The 20,860-nt window shown below is 43.1% G+C and overlaps 1 protein-coding gene across 1 annotated transcript in view; it reads left to right on the top strand.

The window, feature by feature from the left end:
* Positions 1-20,860, top strand: part of MORN1 (MORN repeat containing 1) — a 1,183,871-nt gene that overhangs the window by 703,823 nt on the left and 459,188 nt on the right. Inside the window, exon 11 of the mRNA XM_085609315.1 lies at positions 6,697-6,854. Coding sequence (XP_085465441.1) covers positions 6,697-6,854 — 158 coding nt within the window. The remainder of the gene's footprint in view (positions 1-6,696; positions 6,855-20,860) is intronic.

The raw sequence follows: 20,860 nt of genomic DNA on the forward strand, positions 1-20,860 counted from the left end.
ACGCTTCCATCCCTTCACACGTCCTTCCATCTATCCATTCAGTCAGCCATCCATCCACTCATTCGTCCACCTACTCATTCGTCCTATCATTCTTACCCTTATTTCATCGACCCTGACTTTCACCTTTTCTTCCTTAAAGCTTTCGTTGTGAGCTTTTGCCTGGGGAGTTGCAGACTGAAGAGGTCCATATACAACCCCACCCCGGCTGTAGCCGATAAAGCACGGGGTTCACGACTACCCTCACCATGAATTGTTTTTCATCATCAGACTTTGACCCAGAACAAGAGACAGACAAAGGCAGAAAGGAGGCGAAGACCGACCACGCAAAACAAAAAAACTGTGGCACGTGGAGAAAGCATGGATGAAAAAGAACCAGCAATAGTGAGATAAAGTGAATGAGAGGATGTGGCCTAAACGGCTAGAGCGGTCGACCTCTTGCTGGGGTACGAACGATGTCTGCTTTCAGGTGAAGTTGCTGTCCGTTCAGTCTTCTGAGGTGCTTTCATCTGTGCCAGTCGGGGTGTTTGCTCCTTGACCTGATAGATCTAAAGCGCCCTTTCTGTTGGTATAGATGGTGAGGTTCATTGCATTTGTTAAGCTATTAGTATTGCCAATAACAATGCCTTGTATTTATGTTTTAAAACCCAAAACATAAATAGAAGGCATTGTCATTTACAATGCCAATAGCTCAAAATAGTGTGAATGCGAGACCTATTAACATTGCAAATGCTTGTTTTTAAAGCAGCACAGTACCTACTGTACTCTGCAAGTCACAGAATTACCCCTGCTCCCGTTAAGTTCTGGCAGATTTGGTCTGTCAGAATTCAAGTGTTAGCTAGACACTACATTGGGGATGCAGACTTTGTAGCATCGGGTAACTGGTAATATTTGCACAACTCATTTTGACCCCTGCATAAACAGGAGTTGGAGTAGGGGTCTGACATTTTAGGCCCAGTCATAATCAGGGCCTAATTATCCTGAGCCTTCCCTTGGACACCCTGAGGGTAACGACGGGCGTTTTCCAGTGAAAACGTGTCTACCTTTGTTTAATGTGCAGCTATGGAGACTAACGACCTTGAATGAGTGCTGTGAACTTGTGTTTCCAGCACTAGTTTTCAATATTTTCTCAGCCATTTACTCCACATATAATTGGTGATTTGGTGAAGTTAAGTGTGGAAATTCTCCCGATTTGTATATCTTTGCACTCTTAAGAGGAAGGCATTTATCTTAGACAGTGTGCTTATCAATCACAAGTTACCAATGTATCTCTTGACTGCTTGATTGATTTCCACAGTGGACTCACACAGGGCCCTGTGCCCACCCACCCCCACTACTGTTTTAAATGTCAGCCCAGAATATCCGAGCCAGAGAGAGCCTGCTGTGGAGCAGGAACGCAGGGGAATAGTACAATTTGGCGGCAGAAGGCTTGCTGAGTTCTGTTCAGGTGATCACATTGGAGGTGTTTGGATAAACATTTACAAATGTTCTTTACATCTCTTTTCCTTCCTTGCTGCTCTTCGGGTGGTTTTAGCTCCTCGTCACCGACAGCATCTGTTCCGCGTGTAACACTATTAAGGCAGACAGTGACCCAAAAAAGGCCTGCTGCCACTGAAAACTGGGAAGCACACCTGCCGGAGCGCGAGCCACATTTCAGCGAAGACGGAATCCAGCTTTTTAATGCTACTTTGCGTCGGCTTCTTTTTCGGATTGTTTTAATCAAGAGAGTTTTCTGCTGTAGACATGTGTTTTCCCCATGTTTGTACCTGCCTGCCAGCAAGGTTAACAAAGGCCTCTGGTCTGTTTGATTCACACCAGGCAGTGCACCCTGGTTACTATCCTGAGCCTGGGATTTACTACCCAGCCCCGTTTCTGGGATTTGTATCTTTCCTAAGGCAAGCCCATGAGGCCCCATGCTGGAAATAATCCTAGGGTGATATGTTATGTGTACTTGTAGAGCCCACTAGCACCCGGGAGGTTATCCTGACGCTGAGCAGGTGTGTGTGCCTAGCCCTGCCTAGGAAAGGGTTAATTGAAAAGCCAGATCTTCAACTTGTGGAATTCAAAAAGAGATGGGGGGGCTCTGATGTGGAGTGGGGGGGGCGTTCCATGCATTAGGAGGGATGTAAGAGAGCGCCCATCCTCTTCCTGTTCTGTCTATGCGTGGCATTTGTGCGAGTAGGAGAACTGCAGAGCGGGTTGTCTGGGTGGATGGTTGAAAGCGATGCGACTGTTCAGGTAGGTGGGGCCTGAGTTGTGCAGTGCTCTGAATGTGTGTGTGAGGAGTTTGAACTAAGTGTGTTTGTGTATTGGAAGCCAGTTCCAGGGGAAGTGTTCTTGCCAAAGATTACTGCTTCACCACTGTCTGCCATGGGCATAGGGCGTTTATGTCCACCATGATTCTTGAGTTTAACCTACTGTTTTCAGGACTGTCTGCAGTCAAGGGCATAGTTTCCTTGTCCATAGGGCTGTACTGGGAACCAAAAGCAGCCCTGGCAAACATTTTCAAACCAGCTGTGCTCCCTTCCACTTCTTGTCTCTTTCCATCCATAAATTGTCTGTCTTTCGCCTCCTTCTCGCCTTCCTTTTGTTCACATTCTTTGATCTCTCTACTCTCTCTCTGCTCTGTAGCCCTCTTTCTCTCTCTCTTTTTCTTGCTCTCTAAGAGATGGAGACAGAGGCAGCTATCAGCCTACAACAGCCAATCTCCAATGGCTCCGGCCCCCGTGGAAATGCTTGTTTAGATAAATTACCAGTCTGGCTATACCAGTAAGGCAATGGAATGCAGCAGCCTCGCGGCACGACCACAAGAGGGTGCTGTATTTCAATAAAATGGCCTTGTTGCTGGAACGGGTGGAGGGGAAGTTAGATTGTAAAATGTCCTTTGTCCTGGGGCTCTGGTGCTGCTCGGAGTGCAGTAAAAGACGAGCAGAGCAATTGTCCCAGAGCACCTCTGTGCGATGCTTAGACCCTCAGTCCGAGTAGCACTTTACTCGTAGAATCTTAAATATAAATACGGCCGAGCGCGTTAATTCTCAGATGCATTCTAAATTCTAATCTTCAGCACTGAGATGACTCAGCATTACATGACAAGTGGAGTGCATGAGGGGGATTATGGGGCAGTGGAAAGGGAAAGCAACACAGATTGGTAGGGACACTAAGTGAGGGAAAACACCATATTTTGTTAAATAACCAACATCTTTGAAGACTTTCAAAACAGAGAAGGTGTGTGTTGGCGTATTTATCTGTGTTTATGCAAAAATTCCTGGTGAATTCTGACAGAGACCTCAACACACCAGACTGAAAACAGCTGTACCCAGCAATTTACCACAAAATATATTCATGGATGGGGGTGTGACACCCCAAACATCCCCCCTCCCCTATGAAGCTCCCCCCTGTGCGTGCAGTATTACATACAGGCCTCTGTCTGAATTAACGTTCTATTCGAATCAAGGCCTCGATGTATCATTTTTTCACACTAACTTTAGCGTTCACCCGCCCATTCCTGTTTATCCGAACTGTAGCTACCAAGCTCTCTCCACAAGGATCTTGATTTTTGACAGGTCCCTTAACCTTTTGAAAACTCTTCTGCAGATGACATTTTTTTATATTTTCATCTTTGTGCGTTTTCCCTTTACCATTCGCTCCCTCGGGAATGCACCTTGTTTTGAGGTGGTTCCTGGGCCAACAGGCAGGCCTGTCAGAATTTGTTGCAGTCCCAGGTTAACTTGATTTGAACGCAGAAAAGAAGTACCCTCAAGCGAAAAAACAACAACACAATAACACATGCTGCTCTAGCATCTGGCGCCATCTTGTGGTATAGCCATGTTTAGCTGCCTCTTCATTAATACACAGACAGGCCATTATGCCCCACCTGCCTCCCATCTTCTGTCGGGCCTGCAGGCTAGCCTGCCAACTTAGATCACGATTCTTATTGACTTCTTTGGAATTCAGGGCTATGCTTTTAAAAGCGCCTGGTTGAAGTAAAGAGTAAAGACCCCCTCGCCAGAGACCATTCAGAGGACAACTTGTAGTTTTAAAGCTGAGTTGAAGGCTCACCATTTAAGAGAAAACCTCTGTTGGCCCTTCTTTGAGGGACAGAATGGAATGAAGAGGTGGGGTACCCAGAGCTGTTGGCTGGGCCATCCATTAGGTGGACAGCTCCTTGCAAACCGTGTCTGCTTTCCTCAAACCCAGGATATTTGAAAGAGGTAGAGTTTGGCTTTTTAGGTTGAGGTTCCTGCAAGGTAACCCCTTTAGAGCTGATGTACATGTCCATCAAGAGAACACGTCTGGTAGATCTGAAAGGGGGGGATCACATCCTATCACTCTGATAAAGTGATCTGCATTAGAGAGCCACCGCTATCGCTTCTTTCACAATGAATATGCATCACCGTTCATTCCGCTTGCACACCTGCACGTGAAGCACATTGTATTGTAATGCTTTGAAACCAATAACAATATTTACAAAATTCCTGAAGCACCACTCGAGAACCGGTGGGATCTATTGCTTACATGATCCATGTTCTCCGGCAGACAGCAACTTTCGAAGAGATTAGGGCACAGGTCTTAAGATCCAATCCTAGTGTGCTAGTTCACAGAAGTAGTTTGGAACTTGGACAGTTCAGGCATCTTCAACTGTGGAAAGAGGCAAAATGTACAGATCATATATATATACATTCTTGACAATAGCCTGGATGTCATTGCTCCAAAGTGTGCAGGAATGGTCTTTGGTGATTTACGTGGGGTATTGCATTGCAGCATTTGTACAGCTCTTCATAAGCCCTACACACTTTCTGAATGGTCGGGCAAGAGTCTACCCCGGTAGCTGTGCATAGTTAGCAGAGCGTGGGTTTGTAATGTGACCTGTGTGGGAGGCATTGGGTGTCATGATTGACAATCAGAGGCGTGCTCAATAGGGTTGGGTCAAAGTTGTACCTGCACTTAGGCGTGATGAATGCTGAAAGCTGTCCGTTTATGCCCTCCAAGGCTCGCCGTGGTCAGCAGTCATCAAATAACCCAACATCTGACAGGACCCTTGTATCAGAGTTGGGGCAGGAGCAAAGCAAATGGTGTTTCCTAAAGGTAAAAATGGGGAGAAACAGGCAGTTGGGGACATAAAAGCTTAAGTAACCTCCTTTTCAGGAAGGGAGATATGACCTGCATAAGTTGAAATTCCGACTGTTAAGGCACTTCCTGAATACAAAAAGAGAACCAGGGGCGTAGCTTCAGGGGGGGTGTTTGAGATTTTACACCCCCCCTAATAAATGTATTTTCTAATGAATAGTTGGGTACAGGTTCTTCAGTAGGGTATGGTGAGGTCTCTGTTGGATTTCACCTGGGATTGTTGCATAGATACACTGACAAAAACACACACACTCACCCATCTCTGTTTTGAAAGCCCTAAAGCATGTTTATTTAACCAAATATTGTTTTTCTCATTTAGTCCTCCTGTTAATATGTATTCCTGTCCATTTCCACTACCTCTTAAGTCCCACTCATGTGCCCTGCTTGTCATATAATGTATTGTAACATTATGTGCCAGCGTGTTGGTCGGAAAATCTGATGCTCCCCCCCCCCCCCAATCTTACTAACCAAACTACGCTCCTGACAAAAAATGTGAAAATATGCAGGCTCTGACCTTCAAAGTCGAAAGAGGTAATCTGTGAGAAAGCTGTTATGGATAGGTTTTCAAATTCAGGCTTAGTGACATAATTGAATTTGATAAATGTGTTGCAGATCGTCCAACCCAAAGTCTGCTGAAGTTAAGTATCATGGTAAAAGGACTAGTTGTCAAGTTGATGGCTGTGGAAGTTGGAGGCCTGAGCACTAACACAGAGACCCCGAACTTGACACTTTGGGACATATTTAGAAGAAAGTAGCAAAGCGTGTTGTTAAGCCAAGCAGGCTAACGACACGCTCCGTCACTTTAGAAACGCAGGGCTGCACCATATTTACAATAATATTGTGCAACCCTGCATTTCCCCCTGCGCTGGCGATACGCTTAGCTGTCTAGCTTCAACACAGGCACCCTTGCACTAGTGTGCCTGTATTGAGGGGAAGATTGTTTATGTGCAGGAAGGAAGGTCCCCCTTCTTGCACATAAACAATCTTTAAATGCCATTTTGTAACTTCTATGAGAAGTTGCAAAACGGCATTTCTCTTCCTTTCGCCTGTTTAAGACCAGGTTTTCCCTCGTCTTAATTTTGGCGCTGCCGTCTATTTACGCTGCCCTTGTAAATAGGGGACAGCGTCAAAATCAATGGGTGTTGCGGTGAAACGCCCACCGCAACACCCATTGCCCTCCCCTTTCACACTAAGTACAGAGTGAAAGGGTGCCTTATTTACAAGGCAGCATTAAGTGGCTTAACACTGCTTTGTAAATAAGTCAAGGCCCCTATCGCCATCACTACATCACTGAAAGTAAAGTTGTGGTGGCGATAGAGGCTTGTAAATATGCCCCTTTGTTTTTATAAAGCACTGTACGCCAATGTTACCCCAATGTTAAGCTCTTCATGAAAAAACTGGACGTTCATATCAACACTCTGCCCCACTGCTATGTTGGGTGTTTGTTCTGTGGTGGCAGGGTCACAACCTATTTACTGTGCATTGAAGGTCTGCCAAAAAAAGGATATACCATTTCACAGATCTGCTTTTCAACCTGGTCTATTACTTCTATTTTTTTCTTGTTACACATAGACATCCCCAAGATATCAGTGTCTGATGATTCAGATGACAACTTGACTCCTCCAGGAATTCAGCGAGTGGAGCTGGGCACAGCAGCATTCACAGACCTCCTGCTGGCTCCTCCCCCTGCCAAGTATCGCTCTTTTATGTTCCAGGAGGAACCAGGGAAGGTAAGACGAGTGTCTCTTCCTCACGTTGACTTGATTGTATTTTCATGCATATAGTTTGCCTTTGTGTAAAACCCTGACTGACCAGGAGAGTGAGATTATTCATTTATAATGTTTTTATTTAATAATATAAGAAGAAACTAATTACTCTGTTCAGGTGAATGTGGCAAGTGGAAGGCTTACATTAAAACCCCTTCTTTGTCCACTCATGTCATTACAAGTGCAAAAATAATATTGTCTGCTTTCTTAGGGGTGGGCGAAATATATATATTTTTTGAACTACACTTCATTGTCATGATAATTATTTGAAAATGTGTATATATGGTGCAGTGTCCTCGCCCGTTATCTCACATCAACATTTAACGTCAGATCATGTCTGGTGCGCAAAAGTAATTTGAGACACCGGTAGGACACTGGCTCTTGGCTACTGTTTTATTGTTCCAGCAAGTCTCTCTCTGCTTGAGGCATAGTCCCTCGGAAGAAAAGCACGGGGAATTTCACACCCACGAAATGGCAAAATATTTCACGAAGTTCCAGAATGTAAAATACATGGATTTTGTGTGACTTTATGTGCATAACAAAAAATTATGCCCAGGCCTACTTTTTTCTGCACTCTTCTACAGCATAATAATTATCCAAGCACTAGTCCATTTACAGCTTCACAGCAGTTGCTCCATGCTGCTGAAGTGCCCTAACCAACAGGAGGATCGTGCGATTCGTCGCCAGAGCTCCCCTATTTCCCAGCACTGAATCTTTCATTGACTCGCATACTATGGATTGGTCCATGTGTTCAATCCTCGATAGGTGAAACGCATCACATTTGAAAGGGGAAGCAATGCATTAAATCGGATTACTGCAACAAGAAGTGTCTGAGTGTTCCTTGTAATTCAGAGGATCATTCGTTGTTGTTCAGGGCTGCCCGAGATCAACTCAGACTGCTGCTCATTGTGAGCCTCGGAACCCAGGGGAGTATATATATCCTTAGAAATTCACTGAAAAAACGTTTTGTCAGGTTTCACTTGTACCAGTCCTGGCATGGCAGTTTGGGCTGGACTGTTCCCATGAGGGACAGGGTCAAGACTGATTTGCATATAGCTGGGTCTGAACTGGGGTGGCAAAGTGAGCTAAAGAACGATGATGGATTCAACCCAGATCTGTGACTGGGGGTGAGTGTCTGTAAGGTTTCAGTGCTCCGTCCATCATCTCCTTGTGTTTGCCTCACTCGTACAAAACCAATGAAATTCAACAATTATAGTCAGCTGAGGTAACTATAACTCGCGCCCCCACAATGCTCTGCTTATAACCTCACATATTACATCACTCATGACATGGTTACAATGAATTTCTAAGGTCTTTTAAATTCCATTTCCTAACTATAACTTCCCTGTAATATTTGTTTTTTTCAGTGATTATATATATATATGCGTGTGTGTAAATATATGTATGTCTATATATATATACATACATACATATATATATATATATACACACACACAGATATATATATAGATATAAATACATACATATATATATATATTTTTTTTATGGCAGTAGCCACCATGTCGTTATAGTTAGGATTCATCGAGCTAGGACTACCTCAGATTTTTGATTGGTAATATCTTTTGCCACCATTTGACGATTCGCCGTGAAACTTTTCAAACCTATTCCTTTTTCTACATTGGCTGATGATGCAAAGTTTTGTGATGATTAGCTAAGGAGGTACAAAGAAAAAATGGGGGTCAAAAACAAGTTTTTCCACCAATGCATCCTCCATTAACTTTTTAAACAGACGTAACAGCAAAATGGCGGAACAGATTTTGATTACATTTGTCAAGAGAATAGATTATGGTGTGGAAAGGGTCCTTTATGTTAGAAGATCTAAATTGGTTTAGTAGGTTTTAAGTAACAAGGAGCAAACACTTAGTGATATATTGGACCGTGGTATACTGCAGTACCTTTGTGGTATACAGCAGTACCTGGTAATGACGAAAAACAATGATTGGTTAATGAAAGGTGTTGTAAATAAAAATAAATCCTTTGTAGGTTATATGATGTAGGTTTATTTAAGAAGATACCACGTCATTACAGGTTACAGGTTTAAGGTAACGCCCCACCAGGAACAGCATCCTGGCTTCTCAGCCCACTCCCTCCAACTGGCATTCATACCAACAAGGCAGTCACCAACATTCCATGACCTCACACACACACTTGCTGAGTAGCAGATGACTGGGAACTATGGAGAAGGTGCATTGTTACAATCACAGGTCACAACACACCCACTCCCCTAAGAGAGGCAATTGAAAATATAAATAATCAACCAGTCCCATAAATATTAGAACTCATTAAACATAAATCAAAAGGACAAAAGATGGAAGAAAATGATCAATTAGTCCTATGAAACTTAGACTAACAAATCTTCAACAGGTAAGTCAAATTACTCAACATCAGGGTGCAACACAAATGTCCCTACAACACATCATCCATAACCACATCAGGATGCAATACACATGCCCCTACAAATGCCCATAACCCCTTTGGAAGGAGAGTACATACACCAGGGTGTAACACACATGCTCCAACTACACACCCTTAACCCCTTAGGAAGGACATTACAGAAAAAGGGATCTTTACCCCCACACCTAATCCCAACACAGAGGGCATCTTGTGACTATCAAAAAGGGTCTCTTTTCACCCCACACTCAACCCCAGAACAGAGGGCATCTTGTGAAAATAACAATGGATGTCTTTCAACCCTCACTCATCCCCACAAACAGGCCTTCTTGTCAAAATAACAGTGGGTGTCCTTCAACCCTCACTCATTCCCACACACAGGGCATCCTGTGAAAGAACAATGGGTGATTTTCAACCCTCACAATAAGTGTCTTTCTATCCTCGCAATGGGAAATACACCGGGCTCAATGTATATTTAGAGCCAACACCATCTCCTCCACTCCTGAAGGAAGATCATCTCAACTTAAAAACCACACTTTACTTACTCCCCTACTGCACCAGGGGAATTTACTCAACATCAAGCAGAATCATAACCCCTGGACTCTTCACCCAGTATTAGTCTTAAGTTACAACACTAACTCAATCATGACTTCACACCCTCTACACCCCTTCTGCATCCAAACAGAACCAGGGGTAAGTACTCAAAATATACTAATAACGGACCATAGCAATGGCATTTTACAAAATTTGAACAGCATTGTAGAAACTTCCACATAGTATTGAAGTAAAACAATTCAGCATTCACATAAAATTATTCACTGGCAGCGAGTCCTAAAACCTCCTCTCCGGTGAGTGACTTCTCACCTGACACATCACCTCTCTATGCTCCAGTTCCTACACTACAATTTGCATTAAATTTCAGTTGAATGCTGCAGTTCGTGTTTAAGGCTGCAGTGCATGTTTAAGCCTCTAGTTATCCACATGCTTGCAGTTGAACGAGTTTCAGTGCCCGCAGTGCTTGTTAAAATCATCATACTGATACCTCTTCACGCTTACACAGGTATTGACGCAGGTTGTATACCCCTTCCACTTTTCCATCAAGCAGCAATGTGTGTTCCATCCTTCGAGCTGTTACGTCAGTCAGACCCCTGACACGTGTACAACGCTGAAGAGTCTCGGGGTACATACTAATAAATTCCAGGAATTCTAAGAACAATGTATGCCAGCCTTGCATAACTGACAATTAGTCCTCGCTAAACAGTGCATGGCAGCGACGTGGCATATTCACATGCCACAGTGAATATCCTCACTACAATGGTAAGCCAAAAAGAAATACAAGCTCCAAACCATTTATGCAGCCTGTCACGTACATAGATGCTCGCAATGAATCCACTTTCCTTTTGGGTCACACAGAGGCACATGGTCCGCTCGCAGTAAGGTCGTGGTGAGGTACTTCACAATGGCCTTAATAACACACGCTCAAGTCCTGGGTCTCCCACAGCTTGCGTAGAGGCACTCTCGCAAATTCTCCCTCGCTCCAAATAATGGCTCACTTAGACGTTGAACATGCAAAGGGTCTTAAATCATCAATACGATATAAAACAATGCCCTAAACAGTACCTCACTTTTGGCATGTTGTCTGGTAGACTTCTAATGATCAAAGCACCATCAATCTTGTGCAGCTAGGCTAACAAAGCAGACGTGGCTCAACTCAGTTCATCAGTGTATATTTGAAAATTAAATGCCAAACACTACTGTTAACTGTAGGCTGTCCAATGTAAAAGATACTGGTGGGGCTTCCAGGGTGTTTCTCTTTCCGTCAGGCTTCAATTAATTTTTCTCTTAGTTTCTTCAGTAACCATCTCCTTTCATTTAATTCCTTACGCGTGGTTCAGTTTCTGAATCGTCACCAGTGTTGTAAATAAAGATAGATCCTTTGTAGGTTATATGATGTAGGTATGTTTAAGGTAACACCCCACTAGAAGCAGCATCCCTGCTGCTCATACCAACCAAGCAGTCACCAACATTCTGTGACCTCACACACACACTGGCTGAGCTGCAGGGAACTAGGAACTATGGAGAAGATACATAGCAACAATCACAGGTCACAATAAAAGGCTTTGCAAAATGAAAAGACAGCCATATTTTTTAGACCCCAATGTGCCTTTGCTAAGTGGTTAAATATCAAATACAGGTTATTACTGTTGTTTTAAATGTAGAGGAAGACATTAGGCAGTTTAGCAAACTTTGAAGAGGTAGGGAAAAGTAGTTTTATTGATCTATATATTTTGTAAAAAGTTTACAGAGTACTGCTGTACTCTTGTGAATACATCTAGAAAGTACCTTGGTACCTACTGAAATAAAAAAACATATATAACAAAATACAGTTGGATATAATATAAAGTGGCTCTTAAAATATTTTTTTAAATTATTTTTTATTGAGAGTTCAACTCATGATACAATGTACAATTACAGAGTAGAGTGTGTAAGTGCTCAATATAAATTACAATTGACGACATGACATAAATATATGTTGGTCTTAGAACAGCAAATTAAGAGTGCATAGAGAATCGGAAATTGCACAATTTCTCAAACAACATTCCTTTCACCCCAATCCCGGACTAATTTCCTATGGATCTCCAACGTTTCTAGAATTTCCTAAGAGACCCTGATCTTAATGCATATCGTCTCTCTAGCTCTTTAACTTTATGAAGTTTAGCTCTCCAGGCTTGGAAAGAAGGTACATTGTTACTACGCCAATTTTGGAAAATTAGTGATCTTGCCACTAAGGCGAATATGAATAAGCATTCTTCTTGCATATTGTTTAGTGTTGCATTTGGAGAACATCCCAGAACTGCAATGTAGTTATCAATAGTTATAGATTGACCTATGGTTGTTCTGAGATATTTGTCAATTTCTTCCCATAAATTCTTATTTTTTTGACAATATCAAATAATATGAGACGAAGTGCCTCCTCCTTCCTTCTCACAGCGAAAGCACCTATCGTCAATCTGGGGATATATGTTATGTAGAAATGATGGATTCCTATATATTAACCATTTTGTATAAAATTGCATTTGTTTAAAATTAGCACCTCTTATTACTGTAGCATTAAGTTTGTTAATTCTGCTTCATATTGCTCTTTGGATCTGCAGACGTTCTTTTTTCTTCCGTTTATCTTTTATTTTTTCATGAATAGCAGCAGATTTATTATCATTAAAGATTCTCACCCAAGCGCTTACTGACCGCTTATCAGAGGCTTCTAGGGCTTCGCTTATACCGGAACTGGCCGTTAAAGTCAAAGTAAACAAATAAAAATAAGAACAAAATTAAGAAGTACAGCACAATATGAACAACAACATAGAAACTCTGCTGACTAGAAAGTAATAATAGTAACACAAAGTGGGCTATAAAGATAGCCCAATACTACTAAATAGCACCAACAACCACAAAGATTCTGCTGATACCATTAACAAGCATAGAGACTCTGCTGACTTTTTTAAATCAACAGAGCTTTATTTCAATTGAAAACAATACCTAAAAAAACAGTATGTTCAGAAGCAAAAAAGAAAATTTTGCTACACCAAGAGGAGAAAGAAAATAATTGAACAGAGAGAAGTTGGACTCCCAAAGCAAACACCAGTACTGGTAAGACTATCAAATGTTTTTCTAATGTTTCTTCACACCATAACATTAGTAGTAAAAAGGTTAACAACAACAAGCAATTAGAAACATAGCAACTTTAAGAGTTAGCTATTCAAACAAAGATAATGCTGCTATTCACGAAAAATATACACGTTCGTAAGAAGAGGCAAATTTAGGAGTATAACTGTAAAGCATTTTAAAACACGTGCCCAGAAAAATGTGCTTCAAACACTTCCTTTCTTAAGGAAAAAGACAGAGGAACTCATACAGAAAAAATATGTTCAACATGTTGCAGAAAAAGCATTTCATGTGAAAAGAAAACTTCATTTTCATAATGAATCAATCAAACACTTGACCGTTTAATACATAAACCACTAAAGAAGTAATTAACAAGACTAAACTTCTGTAACATGTGTTCAAGGAAATTGAGGAGAAAAACCCCAATATTTATTGAAGACTTACAGGACAAAAAAACACAACTGTGTATATGAATGGAAATGCATTGCTATCTGCAATATCAGAGGCACATCAGTTCTGAAGTGGAGGACATTTCTAATGAAATATGAAATGTCATAACTACTTTAAAAAAAAAAACACACTGCTCCAAAACTTTGATTTGTGCCCATTTCAGACCATTGCTAACCTCCAAGGACATTCTTTAGGTTATTTGGGAAATCATATGTGTAACACCACATTCCATCATATCAAAATGCTCTACACACATCATTCAACAGTAAGTAAACGTGTGCGGACATTATATTTTGTCAAAACATCATTGTGGCAATTGGAAGCACTACATTATGCTCTACTTCACTCTTAATCCAGCGCAAGTCAGCAAAATTACAGAGTATTGCCAATATAAATACTTTGATGCACTCTCTGAAAACAATAATTGTCCAGACGTTGCCTTTACTGGGACTGGAAGAGAAAATCCATGAATGGACTTTGGCAATTACAAAATGGATATTCTTGAATTTCAAGAAACAATTTCTGAAATTCCTAATCAGATTTACATTTGTTGCCAAACATCATGTGTAACACAACTTTCATCATATCAAAATGCTCCTCAGACATCATTCAACAATCAGAAAACGTGTGCAGACATTATACTTTGTGAAAACGCCATAATTACAATTGGAAGCACTAAATTATGCTCTACATCACTTTAATCCAACACAAATCAACAATATTACAGACTATATCCAATCTAAATACTCTGATCCACTCTCTGAGAAAAATAATTGTTCAGACATTGCCTTTACTGGACATGAAACAGAAAATCTATTAATGGATGTAGGCAGTTACAAAATGGATATTCCTGAAGTTCAAGAAACATTTTCTGAAATCCCTAATCAGATTTGCATTTATTGCTGAAGTACACAATATATGAAACAAGTAAGAATGATTGATCTTGTTGAACAGAAACAAAAATGAGGATAACATTCAATGGAGAAATCTAACACTCTTTCTGTTTGCAGAAGAAAGATACGATCTTAGCAAATACCATGTAATCTGCAAATTACTGCCTTGGAAAACTAGACCATCAATTCATGCCTTCACATGCAATTCATAGCAATTTGGAAATATGTCCAATCCCTTCAGAACTACAGCAACTGAATTTATATGAAAGCATTTTGATTCAAACCACAGTCAGACTGCAACCCAAATTAGAGAAATTTCAGCCACATGAGTAAATGCGAGCACTGAGAGCAACAGTTATTTTTCTCCCATTACATTTTAACAAAAACATAACCACTCTTGGACTTGAACGTGAAATAGAGGAACCTTTAGTGGTTTTAGTCAATGGAGAACCTACAAAAGACAAATAAAATTGGCAAGAATTAATGATGACATAGTAACGTAACCAAAAAGGAAGTTCTGTCTGAAAACACATAAAAAGAAAAACAATGATGGACTGCACTTGTGTTGTGGTGGGAAAAAAAATAATTAAAAAATAAGCCATAGAAATTCAATGAAAAAAATAAAAGGCAAAATCTTAGTTATAGTTAGGAAAATAATTTATTTCTATACAAAACCAACTTAAACTACACAAACCTAAGAAATTGTATAGTTATAGCTTAAAGTTATAATTTACACCTGCACTAAAATTACTTTTACTTGTGCACCATTGTATACAGTCCTGTCAACTCTCTAGCCACACTACAACTATAACCCATCCATGTACAATACACACTCTCCTCATAAATGATCTAATTTAAGTTGACATGAGTGTTCTTTGAATGCTATCATTAAACATGCTAAACTGATGTAATATGATGGGTATAATTAGTGCATGGGGAAGGCAGTAGGTATAGTTAATGTAGTGAGGCTAGCGAATTGATTGGACTGTACAGAGATGCGCGCGTTATAGTAATTTTAGTGCAAGTGTAAAGTATACCTTTACACATTAGATAATGTACCTCATTCCCTGTTGCTGGCTCGCCTTTCGGACATAGGAATCTCAGAGTTGGCCTGGAGGTGGTTGAAGTCATTCCTGGAGGGTAGAACACAACAGGTTTGGCTTCCTCCTTCCTCTTCCTCCCCTCAGATCATGACCACAGGAGTGCCTCAGGGGTTCTCTTTGAGCCCCCTTCTTTTTAACATATATGTCACTCCCCTGATTCAGTTGGCTGAGGAGCTTGGAGCCAAAATTATTGTGTGCGCAGATGATACACATATTCTGTTTACTTGGGAAAAAAACGAGCTTTCCACTTCTTCGGCTAAAAACTGTCTGACAGCAGTTTTTCAATTGCTCTCCTCTGCGCAATTAAAATGCAACGAGGATAAATCAGAAATCCTCCTTTTTGGGAGTTTCCCCCAGCAGTTTAGGGAATAACTCTGGCTGGCGGAATATCCCATGCTTGCTTCGGTAGGTCAATCTGCCAAAAATCTTTGGATATGGTTTGATAAGAATCTGTCTTTTACTACTCAGATCAAGAAGCTTGCCGGGCATTGCTTCGGTATACTTAAATCCCTTAGAAAATTTCTCCCGCTCCGCCCTAGGGTGGCCAAGGAAACGGTTACTCGCGCCCTGATACTGTCTCGTATTGACTATGCCAACGCTTTGTTCATTGGCTTACCGGGCTATCTGCTGAATAGACTGCAGGTAGACCAGAACGCAGTAGCCAGGCTTCTTTTTAACATTCCTATAAAAATCAGCGTAAGACAACATCTGCGCAAATCCACTGGCTGCCTGTGGCCGAAAGATTTAATTTCAAAGCCCTTGCCCTGGCACATTCTGCCTTGTATGGATTTGGTCCAATCTATCTAAGGAAACGTTTCAGGTTCTATGTTCCTGCTAGACAGCTGTGCTCAGATTCTCTGCTTCTTGCTCACATTCCTCATTTCCATCTCAAGAGAATGGGTGGCAGCTCTCTTGCTTTAATGGCCGCCTCGGCCTGGAAATCGCTTCCATTTGCCCTTCGCAGCACCCAGGACCCCAAAACAGAATGTAAACGCTTCTTTTAATCTAAATCAGCCCTTCTTTACCCTCTTTTGGCTCGTGTCGGGACACTCTTTGGAGTATCTGTGCGAGCTACAAGCTTCAATAACATTGCATAACATAACTACAAAATTTCTAAAGTTTGTGTAGTTTAAGTTACTTTTGTAAAGAAATAAAAACATTATGTTTTCCTTACTATAACAAAGTTTTATATGTATGTATTACCCAGTGGCAGTCGCCACTGGGTAGTTATAGTTAGGATTGTGTTTCCAATCATTGTTTGGGTTTTCTTATATCTTTGCCGCCATCTGATAAATCTCTTCACAACTTTACCCAGAATGTTTTTTTTTGATAACTCGCCTCCTAACTGGTAAGTTTCAGGGGGATCCGTCAAGCAGGTGCCAAGAAAAAGGGGGAGTCCCAAAACACATTTTCTCCATTTATTTTGCAATAGGACTTTTAGACACAGCTATTGTCCAAACAACTGAACAGATTTACACCAGATTAGGCAGAAAGCTAGATTTTGGTCCAGAAAAAATGCTTTTTGTGATTTTGTATATATCCATTCAGTAGCTTTTGAGCAATCAATACTCAAAAACTATGCATATTCCACGCAGCGGAGGATCCGTGAACCCGAGCGATCTCGTCTAGTGATCTGATTGGCTGCAACAACGATGGGGCCACAGCCATCTTAGAACTCAGGAAACTTTGGGGCTGCAGGAGCCCTGGGGCTCCCCCCGCAGCCCCAACGTGGTGCTTGTTGGGTGCCCTTAGTGGGCACAGGGCACCCACCATAATTTAGAGAGGACCCAGTGAGTTTGCATGACACCCCCTCCCCTTTATAATGATATGTGGTCCCGAGGATGGGGTCCTCAGGGCCTAATAAGGCTTGGGAGAGTGCACTCTCCTATCCCCTTTTTTATTGTAATATGGCCCAAGGGGGTGGGGTCCACAAGGCCTATTAAGGCTAGGGGAGGGGGCTGTGCACCCCCTCCCCTTAATATATATGTTTTGGACCTGGGGATGGGGTCCACGGGCCGCTATTGGCTACGAAAGGGGGGCCTTGTGCCCCCAACCCCATTACATATATGGTTTTACTACATCCCTGGGGCCACTATTGGCACAGGGATAGGGGCTATGAGCCTCTCTCCTATTAAAGTAACCGGGAATGGGGACTCCGGTGGCTCAGGAAGAGTGGCCATACATCCCCCTCCACTTCAAAAATAAAAAATGCCCTGGGAACTACTGCCTGACAGCCAACCCTGCGCTGTGCACTCCAAAGGCGGTGTGCAACATGGAGTTGGCTGTCTGTGGAGGGTTGGATGATGCTGCGCATGGCCAAACACCATGTGCAGCGTGGGGTTGGCTGGCTTTGGGTAGGTTAGCCACTGGGCCTGGCCTGTGGCCAACCTCCTGTTGCTCATGGCCTAAGGCCAGCTTTATGTATGGTAACAAGAAATTACTTTACGTTTAAAAAATCCTAGAAATTCACTGAAAAACCTGAACCACTAATTACCCCACATATTACATCACTCATGAAATCTTGTAAGACATCATTAATAACATTACTGCAACATTTGCAAAGAAATCATTGCCGATTTTCTCATAATTATAGATTTGCTGAATTTGCCACATATTCCATGATGTACTGCATGAGCTGCAGATTTTAATTTAAAAAAATGTTGCTTCTAGCTCAAACGATTCAAACATTGCTAAAAATGCAATGAATTGTGTTGCAGCACAGTGGAAGGCCCTTTGCAAACCTGGATTTGTCACCTTTCTGTTGCATATTGCAATATTTGGGTGTGTAACTGTCTGTAATGAGGTGCAAACAATGTCCATACAGTGTTGCCTAGTTTAAAGATGACAAAATAATGAAGTAATACTATTAAAAAATATGCAGCATTATGCCACATAATTAGCCTTTTCCTGCCACATAATTTACTCAACCCTGCTGCATAATTTGGTCCTCTCCTGCCGCATAATTCCAGTGGCTCCGGTTATAGTTACCATAGAGCACTAGAGCTAACTATAACTGGAAAATTTCAGTGGTTTTGTGCATTTAAAAAGTAATGTTGTCACTGAAATTTTCACCTAACTGTAAAAAAAAATCAGTATATATATTACCTACTGGCGGTCGCCAGTAGGTAGTTACAGTTAGGACCTATTTTCCACACAAAAAGCATTTTTTGTTTTCTCAATAACTTTAGCGTCGTTTGACGAATCATCGTGAAATTTCCAAAACTAGTGGGGCGCTCCGGTCAGCTCCTGTCTTGAAAGTTTTGGGGTGATTCGTCAAGCAGGGGCCGAGTAAAAAGGGGGTCCCAAAACGTGTTTTCTCCATGTTATTTTCCATAGGAAACTTTAGACACGGCTACAGCCCAAACTGCAGAACAAAATTACTCTGAATTCTGCAAAAAGGTAGCCCTTGGTTCAGAAAGAGTCCTTTTTGTTAAATGGTGTAAATCCGTTCAGTAGTTGCTGAGAAATTAAAAAAATAGAGGTCGGAAAATCAATTTCCCATAGGAAACTTTAGCCAAGGCTACAGCCCGAACTACTGAATGGAATTACACCAAATTTGGCAAAAAGGTAGTTCTTGGTTCAGAAAGCGTCCTTTTTTTTAAATGGTGTAAATCCGTTCAGTAGTTGCTGAAAAATTCAAAAAATGAAAGTTTCGATATATGAAGAGGCGGTGGATTCGCGAACCTTCCCGACCACGAGCTTCACTGTGATTGGCTGCCAACACTCCAAACCAGGAAGTGTTGGCAGCCATCTTGTGACTCGGTAGAACCAACTCACAAGAAAACAGTAAAACAAAGGTGAAAAAAAAGAAAAGGGGGCAGGGTGGTAACACCCTGACCCCCCAGGCCTGCTCAGGGGGTCCCACAAGGACCCCCGGGGCCCAAAAAATCATTGTTGTTTTTAAAATGTTGGCGAAATTCACGCTGGGGTCGCGAATCCCGCCTAAATCTAAAAAAATAAAATGAAGCACGGCCTCCCGCGCTTCATTTAATTGAGGCCCCCGGGTGGGCCAGGTCCCGGGGGCCCCAGGGACCGCCACCCCCGGGGCTTGCTTTAAATAATGTGCGGGAGGGCACTCGGCCCTCCCGCAGCCCTGGGGACCGCCATCCCCTGAGGCTTCCTTTTTAATATTTGGGGGGCATCCAAGGCCCCCCCAAGCCCCGGGGACCACCACCCCCGGGGCTTTTCTGAAATATTCGCAGGGGGCACAAGGCCCCCCCACTGCCCCGGGGACTGCCACCCCCGGGACTTTTTAAAATAAATAAATAAACCTGTGTGGGGTGCTCAAGCCCCCCAACACTCCCCGGGGACCACCACCTCCCCGGGGCTTCAATCACATTGGAAGGGGGTCCGTGCAGCCCCCCTCCTGGAGCCCTCCATGGCCCTGGGGACCACCACCCCCCAGGGGTGGTGGTCCCACCGCCCCGGCTCCAGCAGTGTGCCGGGGTGCCCACCCCCGGGACATTGCTGTTTGCTTTGGCAGGGCTGGAGCCCTGCGGTTCCCGCTCTGTCATAGCAAACTTGCTTTGGATTTTGGAAGCGAGAGCAGGGAAGCCTGCTCGCTCTTCCAAAATCTAAAGCAGATTGCTTTTCCACATGGGGAGCTGCATGTCAGCAGCTCTCCGTGTGGAAAAGTAATGCCGGCTCCCGCAGGAGGCGGGGAGCTGGCGGGACCGTGGGGACATTGGGGCACCCCCCACGGTTTCCAATAGATAGGGCTGGCCCCAGGGGATGGGGTCCCCGGGGCTAGAAGTGGCCTGCGAGGGGGGCCACGTGGCCCCCTCCCCCCAATTTAAAAAAAATAATAAAGGCCAGCCCTGGGGGATGGGGTCCCCGGGGCCAATAGAGGCCTCAGGAGGGGGACCTCGCAGCCCTCTCCTTAAATAAATACATATATGTGGCCATGCCCCGTGGGATGATGTCCCCGGGGGCCAGAATTGGCCACGGGAGTGGGGCCCAAGCAGCCCCCTTCCCGTTTAGATTTTTTTTATTTTTAAAAGGGGTCAGGCCCTGGGGGATGGAGTCCCCAGGGCCCAAAAAAAGAAAAAAGAAGGGGGGCCACACAGCCCCTCTTCAAAAAAAATAAAAAAAAGACTGGCATCGTGCCGGTGTCCCCACCCCCTCCCAGCAACTCTCTGCAAACGCGCCCTGTGGCGCATTTTAAGATGGGGAATTAATTCCCCTTCAGTACTGGGGGTCCCTGGGGGCCAACTAGCCCACCAGGTACCTCTAGTATGTGCCACAGGGCTGCCTTGCAGAAAGGTGGTCTGAGGCCATGCCCCTTTTTACACCTCTCTGCAACGCAGCTCTGTGGCGCTTACTGGAGGTACCTGATGGGCTAGTTGGACCCCAGGGACCCTCAGGACTCAAGGCGATTTAATCCCCCAATTTACAATGCACCAGGGGGCGCGTTTGCACAGTGGTGCAGGGAGGGGGTGTGGCCTGATTT

This window comes from Triturus cristatus, chromosome 1_2 (assembly GCF_964204655.1).
Source record: "Triturus cristatus chromosome 1_2, aTriCri1.1, whole genome shotgun sequence".
Classification (NCBI taxonomy): Eukaryota; Metazoa; Chordata; class Amphibia; order Caudata; family Salamandridae; genus Triturus; species Triturus cristatus.